The sequence below is a fragment of the Macaca thibetana genome, chromosome 20, assembly GCF_024542745.1.
Source record: "Macaca thibetana thibetana isolate TM-01 chromosome 20, ASM2454274v1, whole genome shotgun sequence".
In the NCBI taxonomy this organism is placed as follows: Eukaryota; Metazoa; Chordata; class Mammalia; order Primates; family Cercopithecidae; genus Macaca; species Macaca thibetana.
In genome coordinates this window covers 70,731,698-70,750,618 of record NC_065597.1, presented here as the reverse complement: position 1 = coordinate 70,750,618, position 18,921 = coordinate 70,731,698, and the positions used below count along the sequence as shown (strand labels likewise).

Genomic DNA, 18,921 nt, shown 5'->3' with positions numbered 1-18,921 from the left:
CCGCTTAGTGGGGCTGGTTGGCACTGCCTGTACCCCACAAGGGGCCTCCCACCCAAACCCTGGCCTCAGTGTCCTGGAAGGACACAGTGACCATGGCCTTTGGTTCCAGACCATCTGGGCATCCTGTCACCCCTCTTCCCACGTACTTTCTTTTTTTTTTTTTTTTTGAGACAGAGTCTTGCTCTGTCACCCAGGCTGGAGTGCAGTGGCGCGATCTCAGCTCATGGCAACCTCCGCCTCCCGGTTTCAAGCGATTATCCTGCCTCAGCCTCTGGAGTAGCTGGGATGACAGACATGCGCCACCTCACCTGGTTAATTTTGTATTTTTAGTAGAGACGGGATTTCACCATGTTGGTCAGGCTGGTCTCAAACTCCCGACCTCAGGTGATCCGCCCGCTTCGGCCTCCCAAAGTGCTGGGATTACAGACGTGAACCACCGTGCCTGGCCCCACCCACTTTCCATCAACCTTCCTTCCCCCATCAGAGTTTCCTGAGAGCCTACTATGTGCCCAGAACCATAGAAGGTTCTGGAATAAGCAGGAAGGATCTTGTTTTCTGGAGTCTGCCACCCAGCAGGGCCCACGGGGTGGTGCATGCCATGCCAAGGACGAGTGTCGAGGGTCGTGGGGCACCGAGAGAGCCCTGCCCTTGCTGGGGTGGAGGTGGGGACAAGGCAGGAGTCAGGGAGGCTGATCCATCCAAGATAAACTGAACCAGGAGTTGTGAGCCAAGGAAGCCAGGGACAGGGCACCAGGCAGCGGGAGAGCTCGCTCAAAAGCTCACAGGTCAGCCTGGTGGCTCCAGAACAAGGGATATCAACTCCCTGAGCCTCGGTTTCCCCAGCTGCAAAATAGGGTCATCAAGAGGATCATGTGAGGCCGGGCAAGGTGGCTCACGCCTATAATCCCAGCACTTTGGGAGGCCGAGGCGGGCGGATCACCTGAGGTCTGGAGTTTGAGACCAGCCTGACCAACATAGAGAAACCCTGTCTCTACTAAAAATACAAAATTAGCTGGCCGTGGTGGCGCACGCCTGTAATTCCAGCTACTTGGGAGGCTGAGGCAGGAAAATCACTTGAACCGTGGAGGAAGAGGTTGCAGTGAGCCGAGATTACACCATTGCACTCCAGCCTGGGCAACAAGAGCAAAACCCTGTCTCAAAAAAAAAAAAAAAAAAAAAAAAGAGGATTGTGTGAAGCCTTTGGCACGTGCCTGGCACCTAGTTAGCCCTTGATGACCCCTGACTCGGGCTCCCAAATGCTGAACAGTACCCCCTGCCTTGGCCCACAGCCCCCAATGGATCCCCTGGGATAAGAAGCCGAAGGGACCTACTCCTCAGCAATCATGTCTCCCTGTGGGTGCTTCATGTGCTTGGCAATGGCCGCGTCCGCCTCCAGCACATAGAGCAACTTCTCGGAGTCCAACACCTTCTGCAGGGTCACGTCCCGGTGCTCAGGCTGCCGACCGCCCTGCAGCCGAGCCACATCCTGTGAGGGCCATAAGAGAGGGGACAATGGACTGAAGCCAAGAGCGGGCACGGTGGCAATGGGAGGGGTGGGAGGAAAGGGGTCAGCAAGGTGCTCCCCTTCTTTCCCTTTGAATAACATCTTCTGGGCTTGTCCAGCTGGAGCGCGGTTGGTAGTTCCATCTCTTTGCTGCTACGTGGTATTTCTCAGTTCACTTTGCAAAGTGGGCATTTTCCTTATGCCCGTCCAGCCTGTCCTCCAGCCACCCAGCAAACAGAGCTCAAGTGCCTACTGTATGCCAGGTGTTGGGACACAGCTGTGAACAGAAGAGACACGGCCTCCCTGCCCGGCACTCACAGCCCAGTCTGCGAGGCCACCAGGAAGGCCAAAGGATGAGCCTCACGGAGGTGACTGCAAGTCCCTCCAAGTCAGTGTTTATGAAAGAAACGCCCCAGAGGCAGAACGAGTGGACCTACTTCAGCTCTGGTGGTCAGGGAAGCCTCTCTGCAGCGGAGACACAAGCTAAGAACAAAGGATGAAAGGAACAGGTGTTCCAGGCACAGGGACAGCCTGTGCAAAGGTCCTGAGGCAGCAGAGAGCGAGCTACGACTGAGCTGTAGTGAAGAGGCCGCTGTGGATAGGGAGGAAACAGGGCAGGCGGGGAGGGCCAGAGCACAGAACGGCTGCCAGGAGGGATCCCGCACAGCTCCATTTGTGCTTAAAGGCAATGCCTCCATGGGCTCTGCAGAGAGAGGACATCAGCAGCAAGGGTGTGGGCCGGGAAGGCAGGCAGTGGTCTATGGCAGCAGCCAGGTGACAGAGAGGTGGCACCAGCAAGAAGGAGCAGAGCGGGGGGGGGTGGATATCTGAGAGGGCCCATCGATGGTTGCTGATGAGTACACGGCTTCTGTTCGTTTAGGGAAGAGCAATGAATGGCAGCCGGGACAGTAGGTTTCTAAACACAGCGGGTTAATTCACTGTGTCAGTATCCGAGAAGCCTGGCTGTGAGTCTGCACCATGCCAGGTCCTGGGGATGAATCCCTGAGGCATCCCCAGTCCCACAGGGGAGGCAGTGACATGTCAGTGTGGGGACTAAGTGCACCTTGGCTGAGCCTGGAGCACTCAGAGGCGGCCCCCAGTCCCTGCCCCTAGCTGGGTCTCAGCATTCCCATCTCTACAATGGGCATAAGGAAAATACCCACTTTGGCCGGGCGCGGTGGCTCAAGCCTGTAATCCCAGCACTTTGGGAGGCCGAGACGGGCGGATCACGAGGTTAGGAGATCGAGACCATCCTGGCTAACACGGTGAAACCCCGTCTCTACTAAAAAATACAAAAAATTAGCCGGGCGAGGTGGCGGCGCCTGTAGTCCCAGCTACTCGGGAGGCTGAGGCAGGAGAATGGCGTAAACCCGGGAGGCGGAGCTTGCAGTGAGCCGAGATCGCGCCACTGCACTCCAGCCTGGGTGACAGAGCCAGACTCCGTCTCAAAAAAAAAAAAAAAAAAAAAAAAGGAAAATACCCACTTTGCGAAGTGAACTGAGAAATACCACTTCGTAACAAAGAGCAGGAACTACGGACTGTGCTCCATCTGAACGAGCCTGGAAGACGTTATCCGAAGGGAAAGAAGCCCGACAGAGTCCACGTGGTGTGGGATCCATTGATGTGAAGTGTCCTGAACAGGCAAGTTCAGAGAGACAGAAAGTCTCTGTCTCTTAGCGGTTGCCTGCGGCAGGGCTGGGAAGAGGTATTAACCGTAAATAGGCACAGGAGATCTTGCGCGGGATGAAAATATTCTGAAACTGATTCTTGGGCGTGGTTCCATCCCTTGCTAAAGTTCCTCAAAATCATTAATTTGTACACTGGCAGTGGGAGCATGTTTAAAGTGAAATATGTCTCCATAAAGTTGTTTTTAAAAAAGAAAACGCCAAAGGAAGAAAAATAAGAAATACACAGGGGCGACGTGGTGCCTGGTATGAAGTAAACACTTGGCTTCCTCTTGGAGGAAGAAAATGTGTCAAGAGTGTCTTTGCCTGGCTAAGTCTGGAAGGGCTGAAGGGTGAACAGGCCTGGCTCCCCAGGGGACTGGAGGTGAGACTGATGTCTCGAAAAGCCAATGGAGGCCAGGCACAGTGGCTCATACCTGTAATCTTAACACTTTGGGAGGCTGAGGTGGGAGGATTGCTTGAGCCCAAGAGTGCAAGACCAGCCTGGGCAATATAGTGAGATCCCATTTCTTAAAAAATATTTTTAACAGGAGGCTGAGGCAGGAGAATGGCGCGAACCCGGGAGGCGGAGCTTTTGAGCTGAATCACTGCACTCCAGCCCGGGCTACAGGACTCCGGCTCAAAAAAAAAAAAAAAATGAGGCAGGCAGAATGGCGCGAACAGCCGGGAGGGAGAATCGAGTCCAGCAAGGCTGCAGTGAGCTGAGATCCAGCCACTGCACTCCAGCCTTGGCAACAAAGTGAGACCCTACCTCAAACAAACCAACCAATCCAAAAAGCCAATGGAACCAGGCATCCCCCAACCCTGGGTAGGCTGGTGTATGTTAATTACAACAAAACATCAGCTTCTTGACTTGGAGTGGAATTTTATTCACTCCATTATCACCGGCTTCCCTGAGCTGCAGATCAAAGATTAATTCCACAAAAGGAAGAAGTCCATTAATCATTGCCTAATTCGTGAAGGTGCCCAGTGGGAATGCAAGTTCTCTCAAAACACTGGCTGAGAGAGAAAGAGAGCATCTAGCTGAGGGAGGCTAGTGTTCAAAAGTTCAAAGGCAGGCAGAAGTGATCGATGGTGAGAGAGATTAGCATAGGGTTGATCAACTGGGGAGATGGCCAGGGAGCTTTCTAGACAGTGTTATCCATCTTGCCCCAGACAGTGGTTATCTGGGTATCTACTGATGCAAAAATTCAACCAGGTGAAGTCTTCAAATGTAGACACTTCTCTACAGTTTATGTAAGTTGTATCTTGATTTAAAAAAAAAAGTTTTTTTAAGTCATAAAGGTCAGGTGCAGTGGCTCACGCCTATAATCCCAGCACTCTGGGAAGCCCAGGCCAGAGGACTGCTTGAGCTCAGGAGTTGGAGACCAGCCTGGTCAACATAGTGAGACCCTATCTCTAAAAAAAAAAAAAAAGGCCGGGCGCGGTGGCTCACGCCTGTAATCCCAGCACTTTGGGAGGCCGAGGCGGGCGGATCACAAGGTCAGGAGATCGAGACCACGGTGAAACCCCGTCTCTACTAAAAATACAAAAAATTAGCCGGGCGCGGTGGCGGGCGCCTATAGTCCCAGCTACTCAGGAGGCTGAGGCAGGAGAATGGCGTAAACCCAGGAGGCGGAGCTTGCAGTGAGCCGAGATCGCGCCACTGCACTCCAGCCTGGGCGACAGAGCGAGACTCCGTCTCAAAAAACAAACAAACCAACAAACAAAAAAAAAAAAAAAAAAAAAAAAAAAAAAAAAAGGCCGGGCGCGGTGGCTCAAGCCTGTAATCCCAGCACTTCGGGAGGCTGAGACGGGCGGATCACAAGGTCAGGAGATCGAGACCATCCTGGCTAACACGGTGAAACCCCGTCTCTACTAAAAAATACAAAAAACTAGCCGGGCGAGGTGGCGTGTGCCTGTAGTCCCAGCTACTCAGGAGGCTGAGGCAGGAGAATGGCATAAACCCGGAAGGCAGAGCTTGCAGTGAGCTGAGATCCGGCCACTGCACTCCAGCCTGGGCAACAGAGTGAGACTCTGTCTCAAAAAAAAAAAAGAAAAAAAAAAAAAAAAAATACAAAAATTAGCCAGGCATAGTAGCATGCACCTGTAGTCCCAGCTACTTAGGAGGTTGAGGTGGGAGGGATTGCTTGAGCCCAGGAGGTTGAGGCTTCAGTGAGTCGTGAATGCACCACTGCACTCCAGCCTGGGTGACAGAGCAAGACCTTGTCTCAATAAAAAAATAAAATAAAAAATGATAGGCACTAATATATCTAATAAATCACACACACACAGAGATACATGATAAAACCAATTCAGCAGACATTATTAGTAGGATCGGGCGGTGGGATATGGCTGTTCACTGTACAGTTTTCTGCATGTTTAGCATTTGAATAAATGTGTGATGCCATGCATGATTCTGTTTACGTGAAATATCCAGAATAAATAAATCCATAGAGACAGAAATCAGATGAGTGGCTGCCGGGGAAAAGGGGAGGAGGGGAGTCACTGTTAAGGGTGTGGGGTTTCCCTCTGGGGTAAGGGAAATGTTTTGGAACTAGATCAAGGTGATGGTTGTGTAACGTTGTGAATGTACTCAATGCCACTGAACTGCACACATTACACGGTTAATTTTATGTTACATGAATCTCCCCTCAATTAAAAAAAATGGGAAATTCAAGAGCACTTCTGGGAAATGAAATAAATAGTATCTTTAGCAAAAAGTAAACAAGAAAAAGACTGTGTGATCCATGTAGTCTTCAAAGCCTAGCTTCTTTTTTCAAGCGAGTTCAATTGAAGTTAAAAAAATAGGCCGGGCACGGTGGCTCACACCTGTAATCCCAGCACTTTGGGAGGCTAAGGTTGGTGGATCACGAGGTCAGGAGTTTGAGACCAGCCTGGCCAATATGGTGAAACCCTATCTCTACTGAAAATAAATAAATAAATAAATTAATTAATTAACTGGGCGTGGTGGTGCATGCCTGTAGTCCCAACTACTTGGGAGGCTGAGGCAGAAGAATGACTTGAACCCAGGAGACGGAGGTTGCAGTGAGCCGAGATAGCAAACTGCACTCCAACCTGGGCGACAGAGTGAGACTGTCTCAAAAAAAAAAAAAAAAAAAAGAAAGAAAGAAAGAAAGAAAAATAGTTCAGGCCAAGCAGTCACGCCTATAATCCCAGCACTTTGGGAAGCTGAGGCAGGAGGATGGATTGAGGCCAGGAGTTCAAGACCAGCCTGGATAACATAGCAAGGACCTCTGTCTCTGCAAAAAATAAAATAAAAATGGTTCAAATGGTTCAAAATTACCTATTTCAAGTCATTACTCCAGGAAAATAAAATGAGAAGGTTAAACCCTCTTCGTTCTTTCTCCCTCTCTTTCTCTCACACACACACAAAGGTCAAACAGATATACACCAATATGTTAATAGCCAATAGATACCTCTGGTGGTGGAATTCTACATGATTGAGTTTATTGACTGACTGACTGATTGAGGCAAGGTCTACCTCTGCTGCCCAGACTGGAGTGCAGTGCTGTGATCTCAGCTCACTGTAGCCTCAACCTCCTGGGCTTAAGTGAGCCTCCCACCTCAGCCTCCCAAGGAGCTGGGACTACAGGCACACACACCACCACACCTGGCAAATTTTTCATATTTTTTGTAGAGACGAGGTTTCACCACATTGCTCAGGCTTGTCTCAAACTCCTGGGCTCAGGTGATCTGCCTGCCGAGGCCTCCCAAAGTGCTGAGATTACAGGCGCGAGCCACCATGCCTGGCTCATGATTTTAATTTACTTTGTTATGCTTGTTTATCCGTCCTGAAATGTGTGTGACGAACACATATTATTTTTATTATGAGGAAAAAAGAGTGACACCCCCAAAAGATGTTTTTCATTTAATAAAGAAAAAATCCACCACCACAGGGAGCCTCAGATGGCAGGGGATGAAACTGCAAATGACGAGGGGAACTGACAGGAGGGAACAGGTAGAGGCCAGAGAGGCAGGAGGTGGAGGCCCAGGAGGGCATGGAGGGCGGGACCCCAGGAAGGAGGCCAGGGCAAGGCCCACTCCTGGGGCCCCTGCAGTGGACAGCTGGTGGCGGAGAACATAGTCTCCACTTACCTGCCCCCTGCACCCCCATGGACTGTGCCCACCCACCACCTTGGGTCTCTTGGCTGCTGTGGACAGGCCTTCAGAGGGTAGGCAACTGGGCCATCAGGGGCAGCCAGGGGGTTAGACATCTATGGCTGGGCCTGAGCAGACCTTGACCTCCCTCCTGACCTCCCCACCCTCAGCCTCCCACTCCTCTGGTCCCACCTTTCTTTGTTGTTGTTGTTGTTGTGGTTGTTGTTATTTTCAAGACAGAGTCTTATTCTGTTGCCCAGGCTAGAGTGCAGTGGCATAATCTTGGCTCACTGCAACCTCCGCCTCCCAGGTTCAAGCGATTCTCCTGCCTAAGCCTCCTGAGTAGCTGGGATTATAGGTGTGCACCACCACGCCCAGCTAATTTTTGTACTTTTAGTAGAGATGAGGTTTTACCGTATTGGCCAATCTGGTCTCAAACTCCTGACCTCAAGTGATCTGCCCACCTCGGCCTCCCAAAGTGCTGGGATTACAGTGGCGTGAGTCATTACGCACCTGGCCTGGTCCCACCTCTTAGTCATCTCCTGCATAGGGACGCCAGATGAAGTACAGATCACCAGTTACACTTGAATTTCAGATAAACAACAAATAGTGTTTTAGCATAAGCCTTTCCCTAATAATACATGGGCTTTCCCATTACTAAAACATGATTTGTGTTCTGAAATTCAAATGTTACTGGGCATCTTGTATTTTATTTGCTAAATCTGGTAACTCCACCTCCGGGCCAATGCCAGCACCATCTCTGTCACTGACTCATCACCCCAGTCCCTTCTGAACCTCAATTGCTCCAGGCTACAAAACGGGCATCAACCCAGTCGCACCAGGCTGACGCTGGTGGAAGGCTCGAAGAGGTGATCATTCCAGAGGCTTATGAGTCCCGCAGGGTACAGAGGCTTCGTGCCATTGAGTCCACCGGGCAGTTATCCCCATGTAACAGAAGGGGAAACTGAGGCACAGAGCGGGGAAAGTGATTTGCGTAGCTATTTTCTTTTTTTTTTCTTTTTTTTTTCTTTTTTTTTTGAGACGGAGTCTCGCTCTGTCGCCCAGGCTGAAGTGCAGTGGCCGGATCTCAGCTCACTGCAAGCTCCGCCTCCCGGGTTCACGCCATTCTCCTGCCTCAGCCTCCCGAGTAGCTGGGACTACAGGCGCCCGCCACCTCGCCCGGCTAGTTTTTTTTTTTTTGTATTTTTAATAGAGACGGGGTTTCACCGTGTTAGCCAGGATGGTCTCGATCTCCTGACCTCGTGATCCACCCGTCTCGGCCTCCCAAAGTGCTGGGATTACAGGCTTGAGCCACCGCGCCCGGCCGCGTAGCTATTTTCTCTCTCTTCTCCAAAAAAGGCTGAGGATGACCTGCACCCTGAGTGCTGGCAGCAGCAGGATGAGCACTGAGAATGGTATTAATGATAGTAGCTCTGCACTTTACCTGAATAATCTATTTAATCTTTACAACCACCCCGCCAGGTGGGAACCATCACTCCTGCCCAGTTAGAGAGAATCCCATTCATGGGGAGGTGCCAAGACTTACTTGCCCAAGGTCACCCAGCAAGGACAAGGCTGGGCTGCTTCCCTAGAGCCTGACCCCATGGCAGTCCTCCAGGCAGGAGATGCTTTGCACAGGGCCCAGGAAGTGGGAGGAACTTAGTATCCGGCAGGTACTGGTATTAACAACAATGGCCGGGTTCCTCTCGCAGAGCAGGGCTTCCTGACCTCGGCGCCCCTGCCCTACACTGCATGGTAGGGTGTTCAGCGGCAACCCCATCTCCCCTCCCCAGCTGACGCCAGGAGCACCTTCCTTCCAAACAGTGAAAACCAAACTGTCCCTGCATGTTCCCTCGGGGCCAGAATCACCCCTGGGTGGGAATCACTGATTCCGAACAGACCTCGGTCCTGAACGGGGCTGGTAGCACAGGGGCACCCGGGCAGGAACGGGGGCACTCACACTCTGCATCTTGGCCTCCGTGTCCACGATGTTCTTCTCCACCTGGTCGGCATTCTTCTGCAGCTGCTCGATCAGCTCCGAAAGCTCCTTGTTAGAGATGCTGCGGGCAGAAGCCGAGGGGAGATGGGTGGGGTGCCTGGTGGGTGGAGGCTGTGCCCCTACCAGCACCCCATCCCCTGGCTGTCCCCGGCCCCACGCTCTGAGCAGGAGCTGCCCACAGAGCCTTTGAGGTAGTTGGGCTGTTCCCGTAGGGCAACGTCACTAAAGCCCCAGAGACAAGGCAGCGCCTGGCAGGGGGTCAGCCTCCATTTTTTTTTTTTTTAATTTTTTTTTGAGATGGAGTCTTGTTCTGTCACCTACGCTAAAGTGCAGTGGCATGATTTCGGCTTATTGCAACCTCCACTTCTTGGGTTCAAATGATTCTCATGCCTCAGCCTCCCCAGTAGCCGGGATTACAGGTGCACACCACCAAGCCTGGCTAATTTTTATATTTTTAGTGGAGACGGGGTTTCACCATGTTGGCCAGGCTGGTCTTGAACTCCTGACCTTAAGTGATCTGCCCACCTCGGCCTCCCAAAGTGCTGGGATTACAGGCGTGAGCCACTGGGCCCGGCCAGCTTCCACTTTGATCATTCTAATACTTCTATTTTTATTTATTTATTTATTTGTTTATTTAATTGCCATAGATAGAGTCTCACACTCTTGCCCAGGCTGGAGTATAGCGGCACAGTCATGGCTCACTCTAGCCTCTATCTCCTACGCTCAAGCAATCCTCCCAGCCCGGCCTCCCAAGTAGCTGGGACTACAGGCACATGCCACCACTCCTGGATAACTTTTACATTCCTTTTGGTAGAGAGGGGGTTTCAACATGTCACCCAGGCTGGTCTCAAACTCCTGAGCTCAAGCAATCCATCCACCTCGGACTCCCAAAGTGCCGATCACAGATGTGAGCCACCAGGCCTTGCCTACATATTTTTTGTGAGAGATACGGTCTCACTCTGTCACCTGGCTTAGAGTGCAGTGGCATGATCGTAGTTCGCTGCAGCCTCGAACTCCCGAGCTCAAGCAATCCTCCTACCTCCGCCTCCGGAGTAGCTGGGACCACTGGCACCACCAGCGCACCCAGCTTCTAATGCTTCTATTTTGCCATGTTGGCAAAACGCACCATATTTTAAAAATTGGGAGATAACTCACATACCGTAAAATTCACCTGTTTAAAGTACACAGTCAGTGGTTTTTCGCACTACATATTCAGAATTGTGCAACCATCACCACTAACTCATTCCAGACATTTTTATCACCCCAAAGCTCCACACCCACGAGCTGTCACTCCCTATTCCCCACCCGCTCCAGCCCCTGGCAATCAGGAACTCACTTTCTCTCTCTATGGATTTGCCTATTCTGGACATTTCATAAAAACAGAATCACACAACACGTGGCCTTTTGCATCTGCCTTCTCTCAGCATGATGTTTTCAAACTTCATGCATATTGTGGCATCTATTAGAACTTCATTCTTTTTATGGCTGAATAATATTCTGTCACATGGCTACATCACATTTTCCTTATTCATTCAACAACTGACAACCATCTGGGCCGTTTCCACCTTTGGGCCATCATGAGAATCACGCTGCTGTGAACATTCGGGAACAAGCTATTGTGTGAGCAGTCTTATTTTTAATTACCTGATGTTTTTCTTTCAACCTACTCATTTTATTTTAGAGTTAAATGAATGTGTTTACAAAGGTAACTTGCTCTCCCCCTTTTAAACGGAAATCCAGAAGCCCTCATCACAAGTGAATTAGCTGCCAAAATAAATTTCATGGGAACGCAGTGGCATTGGGTTCCATGGTGACACCGGGCTGCCCGCTGTTACGAGTCAGGAGGTGTGACAGCCGTGGTGGCATCAGGCCCAGCCTCTCTCCTGATCTTCTCAGAGAGCCTGAAAGAGACTTGAGGCCTGCTGCGGTGGCTCACACCTGTAATCCCAGTACTTTGGGAGGCCACAGCGGGTGGATCACCTGAGATCAGGAGTTTGAGACCAGCCTGGCCAACATGGTGAAACCCCGTCTCCACTAAAAATACAAATATTAGCTGGGTGTGGTGGTGCGCACCTGTAATGCCAGCTACTCAGGGAGGCTGAGGCAGGAGAATCGCTTGAACCCGGGAGGTGGAGGTTGCAGTGAGCCGAGATCGTGCCACTGCACTCCAGCCTGGGCGACAGAGCGAGACTCAGTCTCAAAGAAAAAAAAAAAAAAGTCTTGAAAGCAGCCTGGCCCTCTCCCTCACTGTCTCTGTGTCCCCTCCTGTCACATCTGTCTACTGCCCCCCGTCCCCCAGAACCACATACAAACTACTCTGGAAAATGCTATCATGGGAGTTAGTTAAGACTTTGGCCCTGGGGTTAGCTGTGGGTGCAGATCTTGGGGCCCATCAGCCGCTGAGTGGCTGTGTGACTTGGCCAAGCTCCCTTGCCTCTCTGTACCTCTGCTTCCCAATCCGATGGACTACAGTAACAGAACCTTTCCCGGGACCGGGGTGGCGGGGGTTACAAATGGAAGTGAGGTCACACCGCTAAAGCGCTGTGCACAGAGCTGGGCGCCGAGTAAGTCTCAACAAAGGTTTGTGATTTTAGTTGTCAAGGAGCCTTAGAGATCGCCCAGCCCTGCCTCTGTTGTTTTGAGACAGAGTCTCGCTCTGTCACCCAGGCTGGAAGTGCAGTGGTACGATCTTGGCTCACTGCAACCTCTACCTCCCGGGTTCAAACGATTCTGCTGCCTCAGCCTCCCGAGTAGCTGGGATTACAGGCGTGCGCCACCACGCCCGGCCTCCGTCTGTTGCTTTCTTTTTTTTTTTTTTTTTTTGAGACGGAGTCTTGCTCTGTCGCCCAGGCTGGAGTGCAGTGGCCGGATCTCAGCTCACTGCAAGCTCCGCCTCCCAGGTTTACGCCATTCTCCTGCCTCAGCCTCCCAAGTAACTGGGATTACAGGCGCCCGCCATCTCGCCCGGCTAGTTTTTTGTATTTTTTTAGTAGAGACGGGGTTTCACCGTGTTAGCCAGGATGGTCTTGATCTCCTGACCTCGTGATCCGCCCGTCTCGGCCTCCCAAAGTGCTGGGATTACAGGCTTGAGCCACCGCGCCCGGCCTGTTGCTTTCTTTAAACAAAGAAAGAAACAGACACCAGACAGGGAAAGCAGCTTAGCCACTGTCACCCAGCCAGCCAGCCATGATAGTTCCCCTGTCTCCACTGAAGACCCACAGTGGGGCCTGTGCGGCTAGGCACGCAGAAGATTCCTCCTACTCACACTCATTAAGCACCTGCTGTGTGCAGGCCTGGCATCTCACAAAGACAAGCCTCTCCCTCCCTGATCCACCCTACAGACCAGGAGGCAATCAGTATTTATAGAAACAGTCACGAGACTGAGACAGGCCTGGGGGCTGGGGATGCCCAAGGGAGCCTCTGGACTGGCTGGGCGGGGACACCAGTAGTCACGGAAGGCTTCCTGGAGGAGGTGGTGTCAGCTGGGTGCTAAAGCAGGAGGAAGAATTTGGCGTTCCTGTGCAGAAGGCTCCAGTAAGGACAGGCCATAGAGAGGCAGGTCCTGGCATGTCCCGTGGGGTGGGCCAGGGTGGGGTTCTTCACCATCAAGGCAGAGGTGACCACCAGCCCTTTAGACTGACACTCCCCGGGTCAAGGTTCTGGGGCCCAGTGTGAAAAATTCAGATTCCGGGCCACTAACCCAGTCCTGCTGAACCCAGGTCTCCAGAGCTGGGCCCAGGAAGCTGTATTATTATTGCGATTTTTGCAGGTTCCCCAGGGGACCTGGACACCTACTGGAGGCATGAAGCAGCACTGCAGGTGCTGTTGATGTTGGCGACGCTGGGGGCAGAAATGGCAGCAGCAAACGTGCTGGAGAATCTACCCCCCGATGTCCCAAACCTTGCCTAAGGGCTGGCTTTGTGGCAGACCTGGATACACTGGAGCTGGGCGATCTTGAGGGAACAGGACCCAGGCCACACCTTCTGCAAGGTCAACTGGGGGCAGCCTGCCCCAAAGTGGGGTTCCAGGAACCCAGCTCTTACAAGCCTTATTCTTCCTTGGTCAAGGCAGTTAGGAAAACCACACCTTGATATGTTCATGAGCCAGCAAAGGCACTGACAAGTCCTGCAGTGAAGAAAGCTGGTGTTTGGCGGGGTGGCCAGGAAGGCTCAGCAGCGGGGAGCTTTGGATGGAGGATCTGGGTAAGAAGGGATAAGCTGGGCTTCTAGAACATCCAGGTCAGGGGTCCACCCCTGACTCCTCCCTCATTCCCTAACCCCCACTTCCTGGTTTTGGCAGGCCACATGGAGAATGTGAGTTTCTGGACCACCACGTTCCCACCCCAGTCACTGACCATCTGCCGGGCCAGCTGCACCTTGAGGCAGTGAGTCTCACCCCAAATAGTCAAGCCCTGACTCTGCAGTGCATTGTTAGGGTCTGCACTGTGGCTCAAGCAGGGGCCTTGGTCTCTCTTGAGCCCAGTCCCACCTCAGGCACAGGGCCAGCGCCCAACCCAGCCGTTTCATGGACCGGGGCAGATGCAAGAAAAGCCACCTCTGGACTCCATCCTGGCCGGGCCTACTGTTCCAGCCGAAGCCCCCCAGAGGACATGGGAGTTGTGCGGCTATGACCACTGCCTCAGGGACCTTGGACTCCTGGTGGGACAAAGTCGTGAGCGGCAGCAGGAAGCTATGAGGAGACAGGCCCACGGCCCACTCCGCCGCTTGCTGCTTAGACAGCCTCAGGCAAGTGCCCTACCCTCGTGCAGCCTCCGCTTCTCCATCTGTCCACTGGTGATGACCACAGAGGCATCCTGGGCATGTGCCACTTGCTGTGGGCTTTGCCAGACCTCACATTCACAGGCACCAGCTCAATAGCATTGTTGCCCTAAGTCCCCGGGGAGGTTCGTGTGCCCCTTTACAGATGAAGAAACCAAGACTCTGAGACATCAAAGCACTTGCCCAGGGTCACACAGCTTGTGAACCACGATTCTCTCCTCCAGCAATCTCACTCCAGAGGCACGTGATCGACTGGGCTAACAGTCACTCATAGGGATACTAGGAAACTCACACCAATAACAACCTCCACCATTAAATATGAGCTAATGGCTAATACTTACTTTCTACATGCTGGGCTCCTCACTGTTTCTGACTCAATCTTCATGACAACCCTGCAAGCTGGGTGTTAGCACGGTGGGTAATTGTATTATTATCCCCATTTATGGGTGTGGAAACTGAGGATCAGAGAGGTTAAGTAACTCTCCCCAAGTCACCCAGCAATTAGATGGCAGAGCCAGACTCCAGGCCCTTAACAACTCAATGTGATGATCTTACAGGGCTCCCAACACACAGTAGGTACTTCACAGATTAATTTAAAATGCCAAGAGCCCAAAACCACACCAGGATGTCACTTTTCATCCACCATGATGGCTATAATAAAAAAGACAGACAGTAACAAGTGTTGACAAAGATGTGTAGAAATCGGAACCCTCGTGCCTTGCTGGTGGGGATGCAAAATGGTGCACAGTTGTGGAAAACAGTCTAGAAATTCTGCAAAAAGTTAAACAGTCACCATAAGATCCAGCAAGTCCACCCCTATGTGTTCTTTTATTTTTATTACTTATTTATTTACTTATTTTTTCGAGACAGGGTCTCACCCTGTTGCCCAGGCTGGAGTACAGTAGCATGATCTCGGCTCACTGCAGCCTCCGCTTCCCAGACTCAAATGATTCTCCTACCTCAGCCTCCTGAGTAGCTGGGATTACAGGTGCCCACCACTACACCCGGCTAACTTTTGTACTTTTAGTAGAGACGGGGTTTCGCCATGTTGGCCAGGCTGATCTCGAACTCCTGACCTCAGGTGATCCACTTGCCTCAGCCTCCCAAAGTGCTGGGATTATAGGCATGAGCCATTGTACCCAGCCTTATTTTTATTTTTTGAGACAGGGTCTCACTCTGTTGCCCGGGCTGGAGTGCAGTGGCGCAATCTCAGCTCACTGCAGTGTTGACCTCCCAGTCTCAAGCAATCTTCGTACCTCAGCCTCTGAGTAACTGTGACTATAGGCACCTGGCACCATGCCCAGCTAATTTTTGTATTTTTTTTTTTTTTTTAGAGAGGGAGGTTTTGCCATGTTGCCCCAGCTGGTCTTGAACCCCTGGGCTGAAGCAATCCATCTGCCTTGGCCGCCCAAAATATTAGGATTACAGGCGTGAGCCACTGCACCCAGCCTACCCCTACGTATCTATCCAAGAGAAATGAAAACCTATGTCTGGGCCAGGCGCGGTGACTCATGCCTGTAATCCCAGCACTCTGGGAGGCCGAGGCAGATGGATCACCCGAGGTCAGGAGTTCGAGACCAGCCTGGCCAACATGGCGAAACCCCACCTCTATGAAAAGTACAAAAAAATTAGCTGGATATGGTGGTATGTGCCTGTAATCCCATCTACTCGGGAAGCTGAGGCAGGAGAATCGCTTGAACCTGGTAGGTGGAGGTTGCAGTGAGCCGAGGTCGTGCCACTACACTCCAGCCAGAGCAAGACTCTGTCTCAGAAAATAAAAACCAAGAACCAAAAAACAAAAAAATCTATGCCTGCACAGAAACTTGTACATAGATGAGTCACAGCAGCATGATTCATAGTAGCCTTTTGGCTTCCACTTTTTAGTGGAAACAACTCAAATATTCATCAACTGATGAAAATATAAACAAAATGTGGTCTATCTGTATTATTTGGCCAAACAATGAAGGCAGAACTGACAACTGCTACAGCCTCATGAACCTCGAGAATGTTATGCTCAGTGAGAGAAGCCAGACACAAAAGCTCACATATTATTCCATTGGTAAGAAATGTCCAGAATGGAGGAATCTACGGGAGCAGAAGGTGGATGGGTTGTTGCCAGGGCCCAGGAGGATGTGAAATGGAGAGTGATTCCTAAAGGGTATGAGATTTCTTTTTGGGGTGATGAAAATGTTTTATGGGGATGGTTGGACAACTCTGTGACAATATTAATAACCACTGAGCCAGGCGCGGTGGCTCGCACCTATAATCCCAGTACTTTGGGAAGCCGAGGTGGGCAGATCACTTGAGCCCAGGAGTTTGAGAGCAGCCTGGGCGACATGGTGAAACCCCATGTCTACTGAAAATACAAAAAATTAGCTGGGCATGGTGATGTGCACCTGTGGTCCCAGATACTCGGGAGGCTGAGGGGGGAGGATTGCTTGAGCCCAGGAGATTGAGGCTGCAGCGAGCCGAGACTTCACCACTGCACTCCAGCCTGGGCAATGAGAGTGAGACCCTGTCTCAAAACAAAAAAACAAAAACAGTGAATTGAACACTTTAAATGACTGAACTGCATGGTATGTGAATTATATCACCGTAAAACTGCTACAAAAAAAAAAGGCAGCTGGGCGCGGTGGTTCACGCCTGTAATCCCAGCACTTTGGGAGGCTGAGTCAGGCAGGTCACCTGAGGTCAGGAGTTCAAGACCAGCCTGGCCAACATGGTGAAACCTCGTCTCTACTAAAAATACAAAAATTAGCTGCGCACGGTGGCAGGTACCTGTAATCCCAGCTACTCAGGAGGCTGAGGTGGAAGAACTACTCGAACCCGGGAGTAGAGGTTGCAGGGAGCCAAGATTGTACCACACACTCCAGCCTGGGTGACAGAGCGAGACTCAGTCTCAAAAAAAAAAAAAAGACAAGTGTCATTTAGAAACGACAGGGGTTTGTTTTTTCTCTCCCGAGTCAGGTCCTGCCTCTTGTCTCATTCTCCAGGGAGGCTGGCCGGCCGCAGGTAATCCCCCAGCAGCCTGGAAGGGGCTAGTTAACTCCTAGAGGGCTATTTGTCCTGCCCAGTGCTAAGCAAGTCACATATATATTAGCTCATCAATCCTACCACCCTCTAAGTAAGTAGCATTGTTCTCAAAAGTTGGAGGATTACAACTCTAAATGAGTGAATTGCATGGAATTCACATACCATGCAATTCACTCAGTTACAGATGGGGAAATAGAGGTACAAAGAAATTCCATCATTTGGCCACAGTTCCACTGCCAGCAAGCAAGGCAGAGCTGGGATTCAAATCCAGGCCTCCAGAGGCACAGTCTCAGCGTTTCGCCCTGTAGCTTTGGGGTCCCGAATGAGAGGCCCCAAAAGGTCCTGCGTTCCCCCCATCATCTAGCTGGCCTCAGGAATCAACCATGTGTCCCTTGGAGAGCCATGGAGCCCCATGCTAGGAGGCCAGCAGGAATGTGGGTGGGGCAGGAACCTGCAGGAACGGGGACGGGTCCCAGGAGTGCTGGGAAACCGGCTAGGCTGGTCCAGCTTTTCATCTCGGTAATGAGCCGCATTGGGGCAGCCAGACGTGGCACCCCTGGGCCACCAGCCCCACTGATGGAGGCCGAGACACAGCCCTGTCCCACCCACAAAGACACAGACAGCAGCCACCTGGCCGAGCCAGGAAGACCAAGACACCCCCGTCCCCACACACACACCAGAAAAGGGAAGGGGCCTGAGTGACAGCCGGAGTACATGCCCAGCCCTCCCCTTTCTCACTCAGAGGGTAACACGGACACGTGTGCTGAGAGCAGTGGCCGCTGGCCCTCGAAGGGGCCTCAGAAGCCATCCGGCCCCACCTGCTCATTATCCAGATGAGCAAGCCAAGGTCCCAGACGTGAAGTCACTACCCAGGGTCACTTGGGAGGGCAGCCCATGTAGGAGAAAGACTTCGGGTCTGGAGTCACACAGGGTTCAGATCCTGACTGCACCAACCAGCAGTGTGACCTGTGACGGTGTGACAGAGGAGCTACACTGTATTTCCTTTTTAATATTTTTGTATTTTCTTCAAATTTTTAAATAGAGATCGTTTCTCACTATGTTGACCAGGCTGGTCCTGAACTCCTGGCCTCAAGCGATCCTCCCATCTCAGCCTCCCAGAGTGCTAGGATTACAGGTATGACCACCATATGCCTGGCCAGCCACTCTGTATTTCTGAGTCTCAGTTTCATCATCTGTGGAACGTGAACAAGAAATCCTCTCTAGTTATGTTTATGTGTGGGCCCAGGCACAGGGGTGCACACCTGTAATCCCAGCACTTTGGGAGGCCGAGGCAGGAGCATCTCTTGAGCCTAGGAGATCGAGACCAACTTGGGCAAATAGGAAGGCCTTGTCTCTACAAAAAATACAAAAATTAGCCAGATGTGGTGGTGTGCACCTATAGTCCCAGCTACTTGAGAAGCTTAGGTGGGAGAATCGCTTGAGCCCAGGCGGTCAAGGATGCAGTGAGCTGAGATCACACCACTGCATTCCAGCCTGGGAGACGAAGAAAGACCCTGTCTCAAATTAAAACCAAACAAAAGTGTATGTGTGGTATGTTTGGGGGGCGGGTAATCAGGATCACTTTTAGAAACACCTCAGTCAGGCCGGGCGCGGTGGCTCACACCTGTAATCCTAGCACTTTGGGAGGCCGAGGTGGGTGGATCACGACGTCAGGAGATGGAGACCATCCTGGCCAACCTGGTGAAACCCCGTCTCTACTAACATACAAAAAAATTAGCTGGGCATGGTGGCACACACCTGTAGTTCCAGCCACTCGGGAGGCTGAGGCCGGGGAATTGCTTGAACCTGGGAGGCGGAGGT

General features: G+C 51.7%; 2 protein-coding genes across 2 annotated transcripts in view; both read right to left on the bottom strand.

Moving 5' to 3' along the window:
* GLYR1 (glyoxylate reductase 1 homolog) overlaps positions 1-18,921 on the bottom strand; it is a 204,471-nt gene that overhangs the window by 104,640 nt on the left and 80,910 nt on the right. The window lies entirely within an intron of this gene.
* PPL (periplakin) overlaps positions 1-18,921 on the bottom strand; it is a 57,301-nt gene that overhangs the window by 20,574 nt on the left and 17,806 nt on the right. Inside the window, exons 2-3 of the mRNA XM_050774163.1 lie at positions 9,251-9,350; positions 1,332-1,486 (exon numbers count right to left, since the gene is read on the bottom strand). Of these exons, the coding sequence (XP_050630120.1) occupies positions 1,332-1,486; positions 9,251-9,350 (255 nt within the window). The remainder of the gene's footprint in view (positions 1-1,331; positions 1,487-9,250; positions 9,351-18,921) is intronic.